Below are 22,125 nucleotides of genomic sequence, written 5' to 3' on the forward strand. Positions count from 1 at the left end.
GGAAGGAAGGAAGGAAGGAAGGAAGGAAGGAAGGAAGGAAGTGTCAGAAGGAAGGAAGTGTTGGAAGGAAGTGTCGGAAGGAAGTGTCGGAAGGAAGTGTCGGAAGGAAGTGTCGGAAGGAAGTGTCGGAAGGAAGGAAGGAAGGAAGGAAGGAAGGAAGGAAGGAAGGAAGGAAGGAAGGAAGGAAGGAAGTGTCGGAAGGAAGTGTCGGAAGGAAGGAAGGAAGTGTCGGAAGGAAGGAAGTGTCGGAAGGAAGTGTCGGAAGGAAGTGTCGGAAGGAAGGAAGGAAGGAAGGAAGGAAGGAAGGAAGGAAGGAAGGAAGGAAGGAAGGAAGGAAGGAAGGAAGGAAGGAAGGAAGGAAGGAAGGAAGGAAGTGTCGGAAGGAAGGAAGTGTCGGAAGGAAGGAAGTGTCGGAAGGAAGTGTCGGAAGGAAGTGTCGGAAGGAAGTGTCGGAAGGAAGGAAGGAAGGAAGGAAGGAAGGAAGGAAGGAAGGAAGGAAGGAAGTGTCGGAAGGAAGGAAGGAAGGAAGGAAGTGTCGGAAGGAAGGAAGTGTCGGAAGGAAGTGTCGGAAGGAAGGAAGTGTCGGAAGGAAGGAAGTGTCGGAAGGAAGGAAGGAAGGAAGGAAGGAAGGAAGGAAGGAAGGAAGGAAGGAAGGAAGGAAGGAAGGAAGGAAGGAAGGAAGGAAGGAAGGAAGGAAGGAAGGAAGGAAGGAAGGAAGGAAGGAAGGAAGGAAGGAAGGAAGGAAGGAAGGAAGGAAGGAAGGAAGGAAGGAAGGAAGGAAGGAAGGAAGGAAGGAAGGAAGGAAGGAAAACCCCCTCTGTCCCCTGCTTTTGATTCTGGACCCCACTCAGCTGGGGCACTGCCTCTCTCTATCCCTCCGCTGAAGCAGCTAAAATGGTTTCCAGCCTCTCTGGGGCAGCTGTGGAAGCAACAGGAGCTTCCCCAGCACAAAATTCAGGCACAGGCTGGTTCCTGAGCTGGTTCCTGCCCGGGGATGGATGGTACCAGTCAGGGGAGCACCACCTTGGGGCTTCCTAGAGATGCTGATGCATCCTTGCAAAATCCCCCTTGGCACCTGGAAAACGTCATCCCAAAGCTCTCCCGAGTGCCAGAAGACTCCAAACTCTTTGTGGGGCTGATATCCATGGAAAGAAACACGATCAGCATCAGGTTGGTGTCGGGAAGAGCCACAGATTCCTTCGGGCATCTCCTGCAAGCCTCGAGGGTACCTGCCCTCCTCTGGACCGCTGCATCCCTGCTCGAAAGCGTCGCGGATGTTCCTCCCTCCCTCTCCCGGGTGCCGGAGGATGTGTTTAGGACCCGGGCTGAGCAACTCCTCCTCCCTTCCAGGTCTCTCCAGGGTTATTGCTTGGTGGGAGGTAGGTTCAGGACTCGGTGGTATGAATGAAAGCGAGAGAGAGAGAGAGGAAATCGGCGCTGAAAAGCTCAAACTGGAATAGCTCGCCTGTCTCCAGGCAACAGCCCTGACGCAACCGCTGGGGAAAGAAAAAAAAAAAAAAAAAAAAAAAAAAAAAAAAAAAAAAAAAGAGTCCCCTAAATGAAAAAAAAAAAAAAGCAAAAAAAACCCCCAACAAACCAACCACCACACGCACAGATTGCTGGAGCGAGACACAGAGGAGGAGGAGGAGGATGAGACAGGCTCCGGGAGGAGGCACTGGTGACACCGCTCTGCGAACACCAACTTGGGGAGCCGAGGTGCAAGGAGGGAGCCGAGATGTCCCTGCCATAATCCCGATCCGACTCCAGCCCCGGTAAGTTTTGGTGCTGGTGGTGGCTTGGGGGCGACAGGGACAGCCAGCACGGAGCTGTGGGGGACCCCGGGGTGGTGGGCACCGCACCGGGGACTGGCGAGCCGCTTCTGCTGTGATCGGGTTTGCAAAGTGTCCCCCCCTGCAAGCGACATTCCCTGGAGATGGCTCTCCATTGACTGGGAATGTCTGAATCCTCCTTTCCCGTGATGTTTGTGGGTTTTCTCTCAGCTGGGAGCAGCGCGGAGCTCCTCACCCTCTCCAGGAGAATTTTTCTGATTTTTTCCTCGCTGGGTGAGGTGTGACAGGGGAGCGGATGCCCTGGTTTCGGGACCATCACCTGTTGCACCCTCTGCCCCCAGCCTGGGATGTGCTGGAGCCCCGGAAACCTTTTCCGAACCTGGAAAGGTTGGTGGGGTTGTGCAGTGCAGACATGGTGGGATGAGCCTCGCAGGGCGTAGCTACCTCTGGGTTTTGAATAAAAAAAAAAAAATAAACCTGCTCCCCCTGGTTTTTGAATGAAAAAAAAACCCTGTGCTGAGCAGAGCAGGTTTCCACCTGCTTGGGTCTGGCCCTCGCACCTCACGTTTACACCGAGAAGGGGAAAAAATATAAAATAACAGAATCCAGACAGAACTTCTTCAGATCCCTTTATAACAGCTTGGGGCTAATTGTTAAAATAATAGCGCCAGCTTGCAGCACGAGTGTTTGTGCCCGAACAGCCCGGGGTGTGCAGCATCCCCATCCCACAGCCACAGCCACCTCTTTAAGGACATCCCTCCCTGCATCCCTGCGATGCTCCCCCTGTTATTCCACAATCCGGAGCTTTCCTACATCGGAGACCTCAGCAGAGGAAGCGGGGGGGGGAGGTGGGAATGGATGAAAAGCAAGTTCCTGGCTTCCAGCGAGGAGCTGATTCCTCTGGCTTTGTCTGCTCGTCCCCTGCATCCCAGGAATTCCCCACTTTTCCAGCGGGAACGAGCCTGTTTTGGCTGCCGTGCTTTTGCTCTGTGCCAGCCATCATTTCAGCACACGGGAGCTGCTGCTGGGTTTTTGCATCCCAAATCTTCTCTGCTTTCAAATTCCCATTAAATTCCCCTCCCCATCCTTCTTGGAGGGGGTTTGTGCACCACAAAAATCCACCAGAACGGGAGGAATCCGGCTTGTAACAGCCCCGCAGCCATTAGGTGTTGGCAAAATGTAGCAGAGACGCTGCAGGGAAAAATAAAAAAAAATAAAAATAATCAGCCTCAGAGCAGCGTAGCCCTTCTGGGGGGAGGGAGAGGAGGGTCTGTTTGCAACCAGCTGATCTTAAATGGTTTTAAATGCCACAGTGCAGCTCAGCACTGGGAAAAGACAGGTCTGAGGACAGGGGTTGGGTGATCATGGCTTGGATAATTGGATGGGACAGGGGGCATGTAAAGGGGATTAGGGGGTCACCGAGGGGCTGACCCCACTCCCCTGATGGTGTTAACTTGGAGCCTGGGGGTCTCCAGCGACCCTGGCGTTGTCCCTGCAGGGGCTGAGCTGGGTGCTGGGCAGATTGGAGCTCAACAAAACAAAACAAAACAAAACAAAAAGGTTGGGTTGTTTTTTTTGTTTTTTTTTTTTTTTTTTTTCTGTAAACACACCCTTGCATGCTGCATGTGGGGGAAAAATAGCTCCCCGTGCTAGTCTCCTGGGAAGGGAGCATTTCTCAGTCTGCCCTGGCTCATTCCCAAGGAATCCCAGCCCTTTTCATTACCCTGGGCACACGGGCAGAGCAATGAAACGTGGCCATGCCTGGGGTGGCAGTGGGAAAAAAGGGGGAACAACCAGCTGTGCCAAGCCACAGGTGCTTTGGGGGCATCTCTGGGAGCAGCTTGGCTGTGCCACCTCCAAATTTAGCTCCAAAATCTGCTGGGAGCATTGGGCAGTGCATGGAGAAGAAACCTTGCCCATGATCCATGGCTCCACAGAGCTCAGAACACACCAAGGTGGACATGGTGACTTCACCAAGAGCCTGAAAACTTCCCTTTGCTCCTGCTCCTTAATCCTTTTCCTCCTGAGAGGAATCCTACCTGGTTTGCGCTGGTGGGTTGTAAGCACTGACCCCATTCAGCTCCCCAGTTTGCAGCCACTTCCAGCTGACTGGAAGACTGGTTTGCTGGAATGCCAAGGATTTCCACACAAAGCCTGGAAATCTGCTGATCCAGGGGAGCCTGACTGGTCTGAAAATGGAGCTGCAAGGGTCCCTGTGAAGCAGGCAGCAGCCCCAGCCCTGCTGCCTCACCAGGAGCCTGTGTGGGGGATGCAGGAGGGATGAGGTGTAGTCGGGCAGGAAGGTGCAGATGTGTTTATTGAAACAGGTTCTGACTCTGCCTGTGATGCTGGAAATGAGCCAGGGAGAAGTGCCTCGGGGCAGGGAGTGCAAACTGGTCCCCTCTAATCTCACAGAATCACAAAATGGTTTGGGCTGGAAGGGAGGTCCTTCCATAAAGCTCATCCACCCCCTGCCATGGACAGGGACACCTTCCACTGCCCCAGGTTGTTCCAAGCCCTGTCCAGCCTGGCCTGGGACACTGCCAGGGCTGGGGCAGCCATCTCTGCATCCCTCCACTCCTCTGATGGATTTTCTGCAGCCCCCACTGCCCTCCCCTGCTCCCTTGCAGTGTTCAGAGCTCTTTCTGGAGGCCATTTGGGGGAAGGAGGATGTGCTGGAGCAAACCCTCATCTTGCTCCAGGTCATATGTGAATGGAAAGCCCCTCTTTTTCCCTTTTCTCCATTTTTCTGTGAATGCCATGTCCACATTATGCTTTTAATGCCCATTTTGGTCCCATCAGTTCTGTAATTTTTCCACGGAGAAAGGAAAAAGCTCACAGACAGGAGTGTGGCCAGTAGGTCTCCATGTGCTCAGTATCACTGAGGGCTCTGCCATGGCTCCTCCAGCATGGGCAGAGCCCTTTCCATCTTGTCCCAACCATCCTGAGTAGGCAGAGAGCATCTTGATCCTCACACACCAATTCCAGCCCTGGAGCTTGTCCTGGCTCCTCGGGATCAGACAGCTCTTCCTGGTGCTGAGATTTTGTCCTTTTGAAGGGAGGGAAGCTGAAGGTCACCAGAGACCATGCTGCTTTTCTGCAGGGGAGGATTTCAGCTGCTATAGAAGAGGATTGGGTGGGTAAACACCGAATAATAAAATCCAGGGAAAACAGCTCTCCTCGGGGTCAGTGGGATGCCCAGGGATTTGTTCTCCACCTCTGCAGGGCCCTTGTGCAGAGCCAGCAGGATAAGGGGGGCTCTGGCAGAGTGAGGAACCCCCAGCTCACCAAATCCACACAACACAGCAGCTCCTCTCCTGACAGAGCTCATTCTGGCATGGAGAAGGGAATTAATGATGTGCAACCACCCTTAAAGGGATCCACCAGCTCCAGGGAGCTGCAGTGTTGATCCTGATGGGTCTCTCCTTCCCTCAGCCCATTCCTGAGGCCTCTGAGTCTCTGTTGCCCTGAGGATGCTCTGGAACATCCATCCAACTTCAGCCTTACTCCATTGCTATGGCAACCCCTTCTCACAGGCATCTCCTCCTCCTCTCTGCCCCTCTCCCAACCTGCAGCAGACACCCAGGGGGGGTCAGAGACCTCCAGGGGGGTCAGTCACCCCCAACCCATCCCTGTGTCATTGCTGTGTGTCTTGGTTTGGAAAGACAGGTGTCTGCTAAGGAAGGCAGGAGCCTCCCCTGAAATGGAGAATGCAAACCCTCCTCACCCCTCTGAATTGCTATAAATTTTAAATTAAGGGGCTCTCAGGCAAAAATATGGGAGCAGGAAATAACAGTTCTTTAATAGGGAAAAGAAAAAAAAAAAGGATAAAATAAACAATGCAGCACACTAGAACAACACTGACAGAGTCCGAACACAACCTGACACTCTGTGGGTCAGGGTGTTGGTGGCAGTCCAATTGGAAATGTGGCTGCAGCCCTCCTGCAGTGTCAGGGGTGGTTCTGCTGGAGCAGGGATCCTGTAGAGATGGAGAGAAGGATGTATTCTTCCTCTGAAGATCCAGGGAAAGAAGAGACAGCTGCTGTTCCTCTGGGGAATCCAGTGGAGAAAGCTGTGCTGGTGTCTCAAAAACCTCTGGATTATATCTGGGTAGCAATGCTTGGCTCCTCCCTCTGGGCGGAGCATCTTCCAATGGGATGCTGTAGTTCTCATCAGCCATGCAGTGACATTCAACAGTCTGTTATCAGCAGATGTGTCTCCAGAGGGAGGAGTGATTGTGGTCACTCAAAGAGAGACATAAAGCAAACTGCCCACTTGACAAAGGTAATCTGCCATACAATGGTAATGGAAAACAACTTGCACTGAAGATTGCTTCAACACTGTGCATGGAGGGAGGCAAACACTGCTCTCCCTGCACACCAGGCACTGTCCCCCACCTCTCACTCCACCTCGGTGTTCCTTCATCCCACCTGTCCAGGCTCAGGGTCCGCCTCTGCTGCTGGGAGCTGCAGAGCTGGATGGGGGATGCTGGCAGCTTGGATTTACTCCAGGGGTTTCCTCTGCAGGACCAGGGGGTGTCTGAGTGATCCCTGTGCAAACCTACAGAGCAAATGATCAAGGGAAGCACATCCCATACTCCATGGATCACAGGGAGTGTCCCTGCACCCACTGGAGTGGGAGCATGAGCACCCAGATGAGACCTGGGGACACCAGAGGTGAATTCTGAATTCTGTACATCTCTGAAAACCCTCAGAGCTTTTTCCCTGAAGGCCAGTTGTACAGACTGACTTCTCAGTGAGAGGGAAACTGAGGCACAGAGGGGCTAAGGTGCTTTCTGAAGGTCATTCACAGGCTGAAGCGTTGCCTCTGCCCTGTTCGCTCCATGCCAGAAGTGTCATCTATGGTGTGTGTGTGGCAAAAGAGCTTCTGTCAGCTGAGATTTTCTCTCCTATCGAGGATTTTTTGCCTTCCCTGCTTGCAGAGGAGCAGAATTCCTCTAACACACACTCCTGCAGCCACTGCTGCTCCTCTGCAATAAGAAATGGTGTTACAAGAATCCACAGCTCACCAGGAACAGTGAAGGAAGAAGAATTGCTCTCCACAGCTCCTCTTGGCTAATTGTTGAACTCCCAGTTTAACATTCCTGTTATTTCTCCATCCCAGGCTGGTGCTTCTGCTGATCCCTTGGGGTAGGTCAGTTGACTTCTCCAGTGGAAATCTAACACCAGAAAGAAATTAAAGGGGGTTTTTGTTGTTGTCTCAGTAACCTATTGTGTTCTGTGCTTTCAGGATTCATCTAAGGGAAGGGGGGATTCATCTGAGTGAGGTGTGAGCCAACCCTCCCCCTGTTTTGGGGTTGAACTCGTTACCCCTAATTAGGAGTGGCACAAGCTCCCTGTGGCAGGTGTGATAATGAGACAAATCAAGGATTAATCACTTAAATCCCCTCTCACAGGCCGGCCCAGGGGGAGCCAAGCCTTGGGCAGGCAGATTGGGAGGATGTGGATTTGAGCCAGGGGCAGGTTTGTTCCTGGGAGTTTGGGAGCTCTCAGGGTTTGTGTTACAGCACAAGGGCATTTTTCTCACACTTACAACTTTCAGATCTCTTTCTCCACAGCAGGTCCTTGATCCAAGTCCAAGATATTGATAGGAAATTAGAGGTGGCTCCCTTCTGCCACTTCGGAGTTTGGACAGGCTGGAGAATGCTGCCAATTTAAGGGGCGTCCCTGCAGAGGGAATGAGATTTTTCATGTTACACCAGGGAGATAGAGAAGGATGGGCTGAATCAATGCTGCTTTTAGGGCAGAAAAACCAAATCTCCTCCAAAGCTGCTGGGAGTTGTGGTGACAGGGAGGAGGAGACGTCAGCAGGGTTGTGACAAAGGGGATGCTCCAAGCTGCTGTTCTGTTTTCATGGTCCAATGCTCTAAATGCTATCTGAGCTGTGCCCAGGGCTCAAATACCAGGGGCCATTGCCACCCTGAGGATTCCACACATGCTGAGAAACAGGACAAAAGAGTTTGTGTTGGGCTCTGTTTTGTAGCTGTGGCATTCAGAAAATGATAAAAATATGATCTTTGCTGGGGATTAACAAATCCAGTGTGGAACTGCAGCAGGCTCTGGGATTGCTGGGTTTGGGCCACCCTCAGCAATCTCCACAGAGGTCTCGTAGGATAGAGAAAAAAAATCTCAGAAATGAGGTCTTTAGAGTCATTACTTGTTTTCCTTTATTGATTTGGGGAGGCTGGAGCAGGAGGAAAGGTAAATTCATCGACATGCCCTGAGCCCTGCAGAGAACTCTTCCACCCGAGCAGCCCAGTGCTCTCCCCTCTCTTTTCCAACAGAAGGAGGAAAATTGTTGCTGTTCCAGGCACGAGAGCTGTTGGCTCCAACCTGCCAGAGTGTCTGTGTGTGCTCCTTTTCCCTGTAAAACTCTCATTAACATAAATAGGAGCAGGAAGGAGACCACAACATGAGTAATCCTCCACCCCCACACTGTCTGTGTGTACGCTCTCAACTCCTCCTCCAGCTCGTGTGCCCCCCACACAATTGTTGGGATAAGTCTTGCTCTCACTCAGTGTTTATTTTAAATCGAATCTTCTTGCTGAAAAGGTTGGAGAGGCGTAATTATGGTCTGGATTTCAGAGCTACACATGCCTCTGTGGGAATGGCAGGCAGAAGAATGGCTGAGTGACTCTAGGAAGCTGCACACATCCTGCCTGGTTTTCGAGGCACCTCACCAGGCAGGCAGAGGAGTGTTTTGGTTTGTGCCTGACGTTCAGAGGAGAGCTCTGGATCTATTCCTAGCTCAGCTAGAGATGAGCACACGACCTTGAGAATGTCTCCTATCTGATCCTGCTGGCAAATGAACACAGAAGCTGCCTGAGCTTAACTCTTGAGGAATTCTCTGCCCCTCCAGGTCCCAGGGTTTGTCAGACCAGCTGTGGGCACAGCTTCCATGGTGCTGACAGGAGGAGGAATGGGGAGGAAGCTCCTGGTTTCCCTGTGCTGCTGCTCCTAAGGGTGTTTGCAAGGGACCATTCCCACTGGACAAACTGGGCATGGCCAGTGATGGAAACCACAAGTCCAAATCTCCCTGGGTATCTGAGCCCAGACCATGCCAGCACCCCAGGGAGTTCCTCACCTGGCTGGGATCGCTGGGCCAGGAGGGAGCTGAATCCTCAGTCTGCAGCTTTGGCAAACCCAGAACTAAACCCAGATCTTAAACTGGAGGGTAGTGTGGTGTGGGGAAAAATAAATCCTTTTTTTCCAGTTCTCCTTTTGACTCAAACTCCTGGGAGAAGTTTGGGTTGGCAGAATCACAGAATGGTTTTTGTTGAAAGGGACCTTAAAGATCCCACCTGCTACCATGGGCAGGGACACCTTCCATTATCCCAGGCTGATCCAAGCCCTGTCCAACCTGGCCTTGGACACCTCCAGGGATCCAGGGGCAGCCACAGCTTCTCTGGGCACCCTGTGCCAAGGCCTCCCCACCCTCACAGCCAAGAATTTCTCCCTAAAATTTAATCCAAACTTCCCCTCTTTCAGGTTGCCCTATTTCATATGGACCTGATTTGCCCAGATGGGGAAATGTGGGTTTGCCAGGCAGAAAATCAGCAAAACCAGACATCGCAACCTCCAGGAACAGCCACTGCTGTCTCCAGAGGACTTTGGGGTCTGGGAATGTGTCCTGGCCTCCTTGGCCACCCTTCTGTGGCCCCTGGAGTTAAGATTGGAGGTGTAGGTAACCAGAGCTTTGCTGAAAGCCAGAGCCTGTCTGTTCCTGCCCCAGAGCACTCAGATAACCGAGGTGAGGTCACCCTCCCCTGCAGCACCTTGGCACTGAGCCTCTCCCAAAACCCTCACAAGAGCTGTCTCTCTTTCCTCACTCCCTTTTCCTTCTCAAAACCAATCCTTTTTCTTTTTCTTCTTCTTCTAGGTGTTCATCCAAGGCTGGTGTGGTGCTTGAAGAGAAGCCCACACCTCAGCTGTCCTCCAGGGAGCTGTGCTGAGCACCTTGTGACACCCTGGTCAAACCTTGAGGGTTCTCATCTCCATCCCTGGACCTTCCCAGCCCACCTCTATGCCTTTGGACTCCCAGAGAGGATGGCTGTGCCCCAAATCCAAATAGAAGAGGCCCTGGACAGCATGGATGCTGGCTCTGGGGGGGTTCCTCCTCCAGATGATCACCTGAGGACCCTCAAGGCGCTGACAGAGAAGCTGAGACTGGAGACCAGGCGCCCTTCCTACCTGGAATGGAAGGCAAAGCTGGAGGAGCAGGCTTGGAAGAGCCCCCAGGATGAGGGGGACAGGGAGGACGAGGCCACCAAGGGCAAAAAGAGCCCAGGGGAGACTGTGCCCATGAGGAAGGTGCAGCTGCACCTCAGTGGGAGCCCTGCCCCGGACAAGGGGACTGTCACCTCGGGGAGGATAGGTGGCTTTGAGAGCATCGACGAGGCTTTGACGTGGCTCAGGAAGGAGCTGGTGAGTGATTGCCTCTCCCTGTCCCTGCTAGCACAGATTTTCAAGAAGGATAAAAATGAAAGAGTGGGGGAACTCCTTGTTGCTACCTGCCTTCAGCCCCAGGTGGAAAAGTAACAATCAGTCATTGTGTTTTTCATCACTTGTTGTATTTTCCATCACTCATTTTGTTTTCCACACCTGGCTCTTCCAAGCCCATCTTTTGTTGTTTTTTCTTGATTCAAACCCAGTCCACATTTCTGTCATCCCCCCATCCCAACCTTAGGCCTTGACTCCCACATCTGCTTATTTATGGTTGTTATGTGCTGGATATTTCACAGAAAAGGAGGGGACAAAAGTCCTTTGTCTTTTCTAGGAACCTGTGCTAGGAAAATCCAGAGAGCCAGGGCTGGAATTCACCTTTTCTCTGTCACTTTGCTATCTTGGTTTTTGGCACAAATTTATCCTGGGCCTGACCCAGCTCCCAGCTGAGCTCAGGAGTCAGCACAGCCTGGGGATAATTCCCAGGGGGATGCACCAATCCTGACAGGGCTCAAGAAATGTTTGGAAAACACTCTCAGGCACATCCAGTGATTTTGGAGTTGGCCTGTGCAGGGTCAGGAGTTGGACTTGATGATTTTGTGGGTCCCCTTCCAGCTCAGGGTGTTCTGTGATTCTCTGGGGGTTGATAGGATGGGTATGTCCCTGTCAGGGCAGCTGGAGACTGAGCTCAGGTGCTCCTCACAAGAGTAGAAGCAATCAGACACCAAAACCACACTTCCCTTCTCCTCACTGGCATGAAAACTCTTTATTTTTTGGCCCAAATCACTGGAAGTGACTCATGACACGTGGCTTTGTTTCTGTTACCCATTTGGAATTTTGCCCGTGAGTCCCAGCAGGAATATTTGCAGCAGGAGCTGGGACCTCACTTGTGGCCAACACTTGTGAAAATGTTCCTGTGCAGACACTTTGTTTTTGAGAGAAGCACTGAAATCTTTGAGGAAAGTTTCTGACAAAAATAAATAACAGTTTTAAAGATTTCTTTGTGACTTTTGCTTCAGATAATGTTGATTTGTCAAATTTCTGTTGCTGCATTCACCCAACTCTGTTAGTCCCCATAGGATTTATTTACAGAGGTGGTTCTGGATATTCTGGTAAGTTTGTTTCTTAGAATCATGCTTTCAGGAATTCAGGACTATTAGGAACAGCTTTGAGATGATCCCCTACAAGCCCTCAGTGCTTTGGAGAACCTCAGCTCCAGATCTCTGACCTGAATCTGGGTGTAATCTTAAATTCACACTTGATGGAAACTCTGAATCTCAAGATGATCAAAGAGAGTAAGAAGCAGATTTTCCTTCTCAGAACCCTGGATTTGAAAAGATTTGGGGTTTTCTTTCAATCTCTGCCCATGATGGAAGTACAAATTGTCTCAGAGTCTGACTCTACCCCTCAGACTGGGGTGTGGTATCTAAACCACCATCTGTCAAAAACTGAAAGTTTGAATTAAAGACGAGAAAAGGCCAAGCAAACCCTAATTGTTCCTCACTTTCCATTTCCCAGCCACTTAATTACACCAGTCTTTGCTGAATCTGGACGTGACTGGTAATTTAGAACAATTTTCCCAAAAAGAGAGAGCAATTTTTTGACTGACCACAGGGTGAAATAGCTGAGCTGGAGGCACGAGTGTGGGTAAGAGCTGCCAGCACAGCCAGGCCATCCCATCACATGGTGCTGGAACAAAAAGGTGCATTTCACATTACATTTCAAGGATGAAATGTAGTTTCTTGTCAAATAAAGGAGCAAGCTTCCAAAGATCCCAACACAGACAAGATTTTTCCTCTTGTTGTGGTAGCAGAGCCATCAGGGAGGCTCCAGAGCAGGGCAATGCTCAGAAAACAACCAGAACCTGGGCTGATCCCCCAGTGTGGGCATCGTGGGAGGGGGAATTCTGCCTCTCTCAGGTGAGACCCCACCTGCAGAACTGCCTCCAGATCTGGGATCCAACATCAGAGGGACCTGGAGCTGCTGGAGAGAGTCCAGAGGAGGCACCAGGATGAGCAGAGGGATGGAGCAGCTCTGCTGTGAGGAAAGACTGAGAAAATTGGGATTGTTCAGCCTGGAGAAAGCTTCAGGATAACCTACTTGTGGTCTTTTACTTCCTGAAGCAGCTTACAAGAAAGATGGAGAGGGACTTTGGTAAGGACCTGGAGGGACAGGACAAGGGACAATGGCTTCCTGCTGCCAGAGGTCAGGGATAGATGGAATATTGGGAAGGAATTGTTCCCTGTGAGGGTGGCGAAGGCACCCAGAGAAGCTGTGGCTGCCCCTGGATGTGTCCAAGGCCAGACTGGACAGGGCTTGGAGTGACCTGGGATAGTGGAAGTTGTCCCTGTCCATGGCAGGCTGGAACAAGATAAGCTTTAAGGTCCCTTCCCACCCAAACCCTCCCATGATTCTGTGATCCCACAAAGTGGTTATTTAGGGTCTGTAGGATTCCCCTTGCCAATGAAGAGGCAAAAGCTGGTGAATGTGGGGATTCTTTCCATGCAGGAAAGAAGTGCAGCAGCCCTGTCCTTAGGGAGTGAAATGCAGAGTGTGCATCTCCATCAGCCCCAACAACCCTCAGCACAGCACAGCTCTCAGCCTGTTTGGGCTGGGTTGTTTCAACAGCTTCACCCTGGAATGGTTCTGGCTTGTCCCAGGGAGCTCCTGCCAAGCACTTGGAGCTTCAGGGGTTTGCACATGATGAGGACTGTTCCCATCAGGCAGCTGGTACAGGACCACCCAGTTCTGGATTTAACTCTGTCCCAGCCAAAAGCAGCAGAGGCAGGAGAGTAAATTTGGTGCTGTTATAGAAGGGTTTAGGCTGGGAAAGCCCTTTAAGATCACTGAGTCCAACCACTCCCCAGCACTGCCAAGGCCAGCACTAAACCATGTCCCCAAGCCACATCCACACTGCTTTCAAATCCCCCCAGGGATGGGGATTCCTCCTCTGCCCTGGACAATGCTTTTGCTGAAGAAATTTTTTCCTAATATCCAATTTAAACCTCTCTTGGTGCAATTGGAGGCTATTTCCTCTTGCCCTCCCTCTCTCTTGTCACTCCCAATCCACACAAAAGCCATCATCTGACACTGCAAGGAATTTTCCTTTGTGTTTTCAGAGTGTGCTCTGATTTCACTTCAGCCAGGTTCAGGCTGCTCATGTTGAGCAGTAAAGCAAAAGACAAAACCCAAGGTTTTATTGTCCATCTGCTGTCAGAACCCAAGACATTCCTCTAACTGCCCTAAAAGTCCCAAAACCCTGGCAGGAGGCTCAGAGACCTTGGCACAGAGTCAAAGACACCTGTGCCTTCAATTGTAACCCATGGAAACAATTACCAACCTTATGGGAAAAGTTAGAAGCCACAAAAATTTGAATTAAATTATAGTAAATTTATCACAAAGTGAAAAAGTAAAAATTTCAAGTTTCTAGAATAGAAGTTCAAAAAGCAAAATAAACAATCTAAGCATGTCCTGTCTTTCTTCTTCTTGTTGTCCTCCATCTTCTGCTGTGACAGTAACACTTTTAAATTAGTTTAAGACAAACTGTCTCACTTAGGTAATAAGTATTTGAAAATTATTGTAAATAAAGTACATGCAGTTTTAAGTATAAAAAGATAACACCGTCCTGAGAGCAGTCAGTGTGTGCCTCAACCTGACCTGCTGGATAGACTCCACAAGTCCAAAAGAAAATGTATGAGATAAGAGAAAATAAACAGCCTTAAAAATCAGAGCTGCAGAATCCCAACTTCTTTGAGTGCAAAGCTGAGAAAAAAGACTTTTTAATACCCCAAGAGCCATTCCAGCAAGAACAAACCCAAAAATCTGCTTTTCTGGGCCTGTCACCTCAGGTGACCCGTGCCAGACCCAGGTTTGTGGGACTGACACAAACCCACAGAGCCTCAGCTGGGCCCTGCTGAGAACCTGCCCCCGAGAAGCTGATTTATTCAGACATGCAAACTGCTCTTGTTTTTGTGCTGAGAGGCTCTGTGGAGGTGTAGGAGCAAATTGCAGCTCTCAGCATGTGCTGAGCTGCCCCGGGGCTGGAGCATTGCCCTCCCCAGCTCCTCCTGCCTCCTCTGTGCCCTTGTGTTTGCCTTTGCACTGTCAAGTGTGGCAGCTCCTCGTCTGTGCTGAGAGCAAAACCATCACCAGGCCAGGGAGGGTGACAGACTCGACGGCTGGAGGGGTCACACTTTGCTCTTTGCTTTTTGAAATTTGCCAGATTTTACAAGTTATGAAATTAAGCACTCAAAGTCCTCTCCCTCCTAAGTATGGCTAAAGTGCAACCCTGTGAATAGAGACATCTTAGAATAGTTCTAACTTTGTCCTTTTAGGAAAAATGAGTTTTCTATCTCAAATTCACCAGTTTGGCACTGAAATTTGAGGGATGTGAGCCAGAAATGCAGGAAAGACCTGAAAAGAAACACAAATGTCTGGGAAAACATAAAACACCTGTGTCCTATTGGTCAGATTTAAAATAAAATTAAATATTAAGTGCTTTTATTTCCATTTGGGACACTCATATTGGCTGAACAAGTGTTTGAGTGAATTTAAACAATGATGCAGCACCAAATTTCCTCATTATAAGGGTGGAAAGGCCCTGGCATAGGGTGCCCAGAGAAGCTGTGGCGTCCCCTTTATTGGAAGTGTCCTAGGCCAGGTTGGACAATGCTCGGAGCAACCTGGGACAGTGGGAGGTGTCCCTGCCCATGGCAGGGGGTGGAACAGAATGAGTTTTAAGGTCCCTTCCAACCCAAACCATTCTGTGACTCTGTGACCTCTACTGTTAAATTGCTGAAACTAGGGAAGAGTTTAGGATTTATTAGGGAACAGGACCATCCCCAAGGGTCAGTTTGGGTGCAGCCACTCTGTTTTGGGGAGAGAGGGAGCCAACAGTGAGGAAAAGTGAGATTTGGGACCCACAACATGGTCCAGCTGGAAAAGAAAGCTCTCCTGGTGGTGGTGGTGAACTCTCAGGCACTCCAGAAGGAGAAGGGATAACTCAAACCATTCTGTGACCTCCACTGTTAAATTGCTGAAACTAGGGAAGAGTTTGGGATTTATTATGGAACAGGACCATCCCCAAGGGTCAGTTTGGGTGCAGCCACTGCTTTAGGGAAAGAGGGAGCCAACGCAGCTTAAACAACAGTGAGGAAGAGTGAGATTTGGGACCCACAACATGGTCCAGCTGGCAAAGAAAGCTCTCCTGGTGGTGGTGGAGAACTCCCAGGCACTCCAGAAGGAGCTGGGATAACTCATCTGGGGCTGTGGGCTGCACCACAAGGGCATGAGCACCTACAATTAGATATAACAGGGCGGCATCTGAGCACCTCTGAAGAAGCCCCAAACTAAAACACAGACAATGTGGACTTGTCTAAAGGGTTTGGCAAAGATCTGACAAGTGTCCTGTGCTTCTTTGTGCTGGCACTCAGGAAAGTGCCAATTGACATTTCAGTTTCTTTTGATCTTTTGGAAAGAAGAAAGGGCTGGCCCTGTGGGAGCAGCTGCGTCTCCACAGATGAACCCCCTGAGCTTCATGGGCCAGGCTGGGACTTCATCCATGGGATTCTTCTCTTTTGGGAAGAGAGGGAAATCTCAAAGAGCTCCTCATCTGCATGCCTCGAGGTGCTGCCTGCTGAAAATCCCCAAAAGCAATGCAGAGAAAAGATGGGCTGCTGGAAATGGGAAAATTATTGGTCTTCCTGTCTGTTGAAAGGCAAAATTGAAGGTAATTGCTTGTAGCAATTTAGGATGAGCCACCTAGACTGGTAATCAGGAAAAAATATATCCAGAGTTTTCTCTCCCTCACCCCTGTTACACATCCCTGGAAGACTTTGAGGCTCAATCCAAGCAGAAAATCCCTCCCAGGTTCCTAAGATCTGGTGGTCCAGCTTTGCATTTAAATCCAGCAGTTACTTCTCTGCCAGGAAGGATCTGAATTTGGTTCCTTTTCCAGCCTGGGAAGTTCAGCTTGGCATCCTGTACTCTCCAACAACATTCCCCACCCATGCTGGTGAGAAACACCTGGGGCTGGGTGTGCAGAGAGGAACAAAATGTGTTAAAATGTTGGTTTTCATGAGCAAGACACACTTAAGGTTTTTTCTGCCCTGGCCATGAGAAGATCAAAGGAAATCCAAAGCCTGGCTTCTGCTGGATGCTTCCCATGGGTTTCTCCAGGATGCTGCACCCATGTGTGGGATCCTGCTGCTGCCTCACATGGACAAACTGGACTGTGGTATTCCCTCCTGGGTGAACCCTGCAAACCAAAAACCCCACAGCTCCCCGTGGTGTGGCCCCTGTAATCCCATTATTCATTGCCAGGCAGATTTGTGGAGCTCTGCTGGCCTGACAACTCTGCTGCTTTTAAAGGGACATCACTCATCCTTTCCAGTGATTGTTTGGTCCTCAGCATGGAGCAGGGGGAATGGCTTTAGTATTTGTGTAGAGCCTGTGGGAAAGAGAAGAAGAATGAGGATTTCTGGCTGAAATTCCTCTAAATATTCTGGGATGGTTTGAACAGAGTAGTGTTTAAGGGATTTTGGGTTCTGGCTGAAATTCCTCTGAATATTCTGAGGGGGGATTTGAACAGAGCAGTGTTTAATGGGACAGGGATGCAGGACAGGGGGTTTGCATCCCAAGCCAAGCCCCAGGGATGAGTGTGGGGAGTGAGAATTCATGCCCTGCAGAGCAGCTCGACTTTAGCTCTCCACCCTCTGCCCAGCTGCCTCCTCAGGAGCTGTCACCAAGCAAGGAACTCCCAAGCCCTTAGGAAGACAAGGCAGCCTTCCAAGGAGCACAGGCAGTGCCAGCCCTCATCCCATCTTCCATCCCGTCCTTCTGCACATCATCCCCTCATAGAAACATGGAATTGTTAAGGAAAAGCCCTCAAAGATCATTGAGTCAAGCTCTTAACCCAGCACTGCCAAGTCTACCACTAAACCATGTCCCCAAGTGCCACATCCACATGGTTTTAGTCAACCACTGCCAGGCTTTGTTCCTTATCTTCATTTTCTAGAGGGCTTTGCCTTCCAGCTTGTGGGAAATCAAACAGATTCCTCAAAAGAGGGAAAACAAGAACCAGTCAAAAAATGTAAAGCTGGTTTGCAAGAGAAAAAAAGCACCTATAACTCACAGCTCTCTGCACAATGGCTTCATAATTCTCTTTTAAATGATGTTGGGTTTTTTGTTTTTTTTTTTCTTTTGGCAGCAGAGGCTTTTTTAATCCCACATTCTTCCAAATATTCAATGAAAGCCTTTGTTGGCATTTCTTAGGTAACTTGATACACCAAGAAGAAAGAATGACCCAGGGTCACTTCAATAACACCTGTGATCATCTCCTGATAAAATGTCAGCGTTTGTTGTGAGACAGGGCAAACATCAACAGAATAGGGTTTTTTTGTTTTTACTGTAACACAGGTGGAAGAATAAAAACTGCCAAGTGGCATTGCTCTGCTGGGAGCGCAGGTTATGAGGTCTGAGAAGAAATAGTGGGGCTTTTTTGATAAAGGTAAATGACCACAATTTGAGAGAGATTTCCTGAGAGAGAGAGAGAGAGATTCACTCAGAGATTGGTACAAAGGTGACTTAATCCTCTCCAGACAGCCAAGCTGGAGTCTTATTTCATCAGGCAAGGTCCTCCAGGATACCTCTGTAGTGTCAGAGAATCATCAAATGGTTTGGGTTTGGAGGGATTTAGACATTAGAAAAGAATTCTTCCCTGTGAGAGTGGTGAGGCCCTGGCACAGGTTCCCATCCCTGGAAGTGTCCAAGGCCACGTTGGATGGGGCTTGGAGCAACCTGGGATAGTGGAAGGTGTCCCTGCCCATGGCAGGGAGTGGGATTGGATGAGATTTAAGGTCTCTTCCAACCCAAACCATTTTGGGATTCTCTGCTTGCCTGGAGGAGGAGGGATTATGGCAAAAACTAAAGCAACCCTGAGGCTGCTTTGTTTCACACCATCCTTGCAGCAGCCCTCGGAAAGGGGTAATGGAAAGGTCTCATGTGGGAATATCAGGGTCCTTGTGGGGTCTCTCAAGGAGAACTTTCCTTCCTCCCTTCCCTTCTGCATCTTCATGCACAAGCCACCAGGCTAGGAATAATTTACTTCCTTCCCCCAGAGCTGCATCTGCACCCACAAACTGAGCAGTTCATTTCCAGGCCTGGAGGGAAACCGATATGGTCTGATCACATCCAGGAAAGGAAATTTATCCTATAACACAGAGTCACAGAGTCCTAGAACTGGCTGAGTTGGAAGGGGCCTTGGAGATCATCCTGTTCCAGCCCCTTCTGGTAAGCCTGTTCAGCTTCTTTTCTTTGTAGCTTTTGTGGTTTTGTTGCTTTTCGGTGGCTCAATCCACAGAATATGGATGGAGGAGGGAAGTGGGGTGGGAAGTGGGAATTGTCTTGATTTGCTTTTCCAGCCCTGCCTTTTCTTGTTTGCCAGGTTGATTCCCATACCGAGTGTTCACTCCTTCCTTCACTACCCACAGCATCCTGTGGCAATGAATTTTCTTCATTATGAGCTAGAATTTCTTTTTTAATAAAAAATCTCTTTCCTTTCATTACTTCTGAATCTTCCACCTTCTCAAGCCAGGTGCCAGGGGAGAAAAAAATACCTCCAAAACACTTAGATCATTGGCTTGGAGGTTGTAGTTCTCTGTCCTGTGGGAAACCATGGAGATCCCATCCTGAGAGCCACTTCAAATCACTGAGATAAAATAAACCACAGGGGAGGTGGACTCCGTCATGGGCCAGCTCTGATTTATGCAGGCTGGAAACCCAGACTGTGTATTTGGGGATCAGTTATTTGGTGTTCTTTTAATTGGCCCTTTCCACCTCTAATTGCTCTGTCTCCCTGTGGCTGCTGCCTTATGAGCAAAATTAATTTGGGCTTTGTTTAATGTTGAGATGGAGGCTCTGAAGCCTGACAGATACCCAAGCCAACAGCCTTGGCACAGCTTTAATTCCACTTTCCTGGTGCTCCTGTAAACATGAGCAGGCACAGAATTTCTCGATTGTTAAAAATTCCCAATTCCAAGCTGGTATTTTTTTGGGATGCATTGTTGGCTTGGAAGATCCCTGTCTCCCTCACAGATTTAGCACCTCTAGATGAGTTCACAGAATCAGCTAGGTTAGAAAAGATCTTTGAGACTGAGTCCAACCTATGACCCGACACCACCTTGTCAACCATGACATATTTTTTAAAACACCTGAGACTTGTCTTGGTTTGGAAAGACAGGAGTCTGCTAAGGAAGGCAGGAGCCTCCCCTGAAATGGAGAATGTAAACTCTCCCCACCCCTCCAAATTGCTATAAATTTTAAACTAAGGGGCTCTCAAGCAAAAAGTATGGGAGCAGGATTAACAGTTCTTTAATAGGGAAGAAAATAAAAGGATAAAATAAATAATACAGTAAACTAAAACAACACTGACAGAGTCAGAACACAACTTGACACCCTGTGGGTCAGGGTGTTGGTGGGAATCCAATTAGAATTGTGGCTGCAGTCCTCCTGGAATGTCAGGTGTGGATCTCCTGGAGCAGGGATCCTGTAGAAAAGAGTGTAGTCATCTTCCAAAACTCCAGTGGAAGAAGCAGCTGCTGTTCCTCTGGGGAATCCCGTGGAGAAGCTGTGTTGGTATTCCAGGATCTCCAGATTATATCTGGGTAGCAATGCTTGGCTCCTCCCTCTGGGCGGAGCATCTCCCAATGGGATGCTGTAGTTCTCATCAGTCATGCAGTGACATTCAATAGCTGTTATCAGCAGATGTTCCCCCCCAGAGGGAGGAGTGGGTGTGGAAGAGATAAGGCAAACTGCCCACTTGACAAAAGACAACTGCCATACAGATGGCCAATAGAATACATCTTGCCTTGTTGCAGTGTGATTTCAGGATTTACCTTAGAACCTCGGGTCCTTCCACTGATCTTTCCTTCCCAGGTGTGTCAATCACCTCTCTTTCCCTTCCCTGACCCTTCCCAGCACTGTCTGTCAGTCCTGGAGTTCCAGAAGGGCCTTGAGTGACTGGCAGATACAAAGGATGCCCTCTACCCCCGGGTGGACATTGGGCCATCCAGGTGTCCTTTGTCCCTTAAGATCTCCTCTCCTGTACCTGGTTGGTGGCTCCCTACCCCTTCCCTCCCCCTGTCCCTGGGGTTAAAAGGAACAGCAACCACATGGTCAGGGAGTTCTGTTGGAGCTGTTGTTGGACTCAGAGGCCTGTGGGCCAGAATAAAGCTCTGGATCCAAACCCTCCATCAGAACCGACTCCTTTCCTTCACCATCACCTTAAAGCTTCTACACCAGAGGTTACCTGAGGAGCAGACCCTGTTACAGGGAAAGCTCCATCCCAGCACCATCAGAGCTCTTGCATGCCTAGACTTGTCTCCACTTGCCCAGCTGCAGCAACCAGCTAGCCAAAAGTGTCTCTGGAGTGAAACACCACAGTGGCCTCTATTTGGTTCAGCAGCAAGGGCCAGACAAGCCAAGGCAGATCCCATCCAGCTATATTGGGAATATTCCAACATTGCCTTGCAATCTGGCACAAGCCTCGAGCAGGGAGGCAGCAAATTCACCACTAAAACCCCTCTCCCCTCCCCTTTTCCAGGCAGAAATGCGCCTGCAGGACCAGCAGCTGGCCAGGCAGTTGATGCGGCTGCGCAGTGACATCAACAAGCTGAAGATCGAGCAGACGTGCCACCTGCACCAGCGCATGCTCAACGACGCCACCTTCGAGCTGGAGGAGAGGGACGAGCTCGCCGACCTCTTCTGTGACTTCCCCCTGGTCAGCTCCTTCAGCCTCTCCACGCCCCTCAAGCTCATCGGGGTCACCAAGATGAACATCAACTCCCGCCGGTTCTCGCTGTGCTGAACGGGGAGGGGAAGGAGAGGGAAGGATGGGGGAGGAAAGGGGAGAGGGCTCTCTCTGCCTCGAGAGGCCAACGAGGAGAGAGCTTCACTGGGGAGCTGGTCTTGGTGGCGGAGTGGAGATTGGCACTGGAACGGCCTGGGGATGCTCATGGGGAAGGCAGGACCTGCGTGGAAGAAGCGTGGAGAGCATCCAGACCCAACACACACACTCAGCTCCTTTGCCAAGCCCCTTTTCCTCCTCTTCCTCCCACAGGACGCAGCTCAGTGTGGGTGGTTGTGCTCAAAAATCAAAGGAGGGGTCAAAAATCAGCCACAAAGCAAAATCCCTCTTCCCTTCCCCTCCTCCCAGGCTGGAGCAACATTGCTTTCCTCCATGGATGTTCCCTTGGGCACCAGCCCTCAGCGTTTGCTGCTCCAAGTGTGGGATCCATGGGGCTGTTTCAGGTGGGAAGTTGATTTCCAATGGGAAGGAGCCCTCCCATCAGCAAAGGACTGTGGGTTAAATGGTACCAGCCCCAAGAAATGGTGAGAACATGTGTTTGTTGGATTACTCCATAGAGTCCAGGGCACTACAGCTTCATTTTGCCTGTGGTATAGATGATGGACTCACCATGGGCACATTCAGACATTCCAGCTGACCAGAAGTCTCCTGTGTGCCCTGGAAGTCATACCCAGAGCAATACATGTTTCTGATCCTGTTGGATCCTGTTGTCAGCCCCAAGACCGCCTGTGGTTCACCCTGCAAACAAAGAAATGTTTCCTGTCAGAGAAATCCCCAGGCTGACACCCCCCAACAGCAGCACCAGCAAACCCTGGATCCTCTGTAGCAGCACACATCCATCAGAGAGAGGGACTTCAAGAGGAGAAAGGGGATTTTTGGGTTACAAACTCAAAATGGGACTTAAAATTAAAGGGAGAAATTGCTGTGATGAGCTTTGGACCTGCAGCAACACGGAGGGGTCCCTCCCTGCCCAGCAGAATGTGAGATGGATGCTGTGTTTTCTTGCCTT

At 50.1% G+C, this 22,125-nt stretch overlaps 1 protein-coding gene across 2 annotated transcripts; it reads left to right on the plus strand.

Moving 5' to 3' along the window:
* The first annotated feature begins 1,567 nt into the window (after positions 1-1,567).
* FAM167A (family with sequence similarity 167 member A) lies at positions 1,568-21,116 on the plus strand. 2 transcript variants are annotated; one of them, XM_059468504.1, is made up of 3 exons: positions 1,568-1,772; positions 9,690-10,234; positions 20,853-21,116. In XM_059468504.1, exons 2-3 carry the CDS (start codon positions 9,857-9,859, stop codon positions 21,114-21,116), a joined length of 642 nt encoding a protein of 213 aa, XP_059324487.1. In that variant the 5' UTR covers positions 1,568-1,772; positions 9,690-9,856. The 2 variants fall into 2 exon arrangements, with proteins under 2 accessions (XP_059324487.1, XP_059324488.1); XM_059468505.1 differs by lacking the exon at positions 1,568-1,772 and adding an exon at positions 9,490-9,560.
* Positions 21,117-22,125: the final 1,009 nt, after the last annotated feature.

Source organism: Ammospiza nelsoni, chromosome 3 (assembly GCF_027579445.1).
Source record: "Ammospiza nelsoni isolate bAmmNel1 chromosome 3, bAmmNel1.pri, whole genome shotgun sequence".
NCBI lineage: Eukaryota > Metazoa > Chordata > Aves > Passeriformes > Passerellidae > Ammospiza > Ammospiza nelsoni.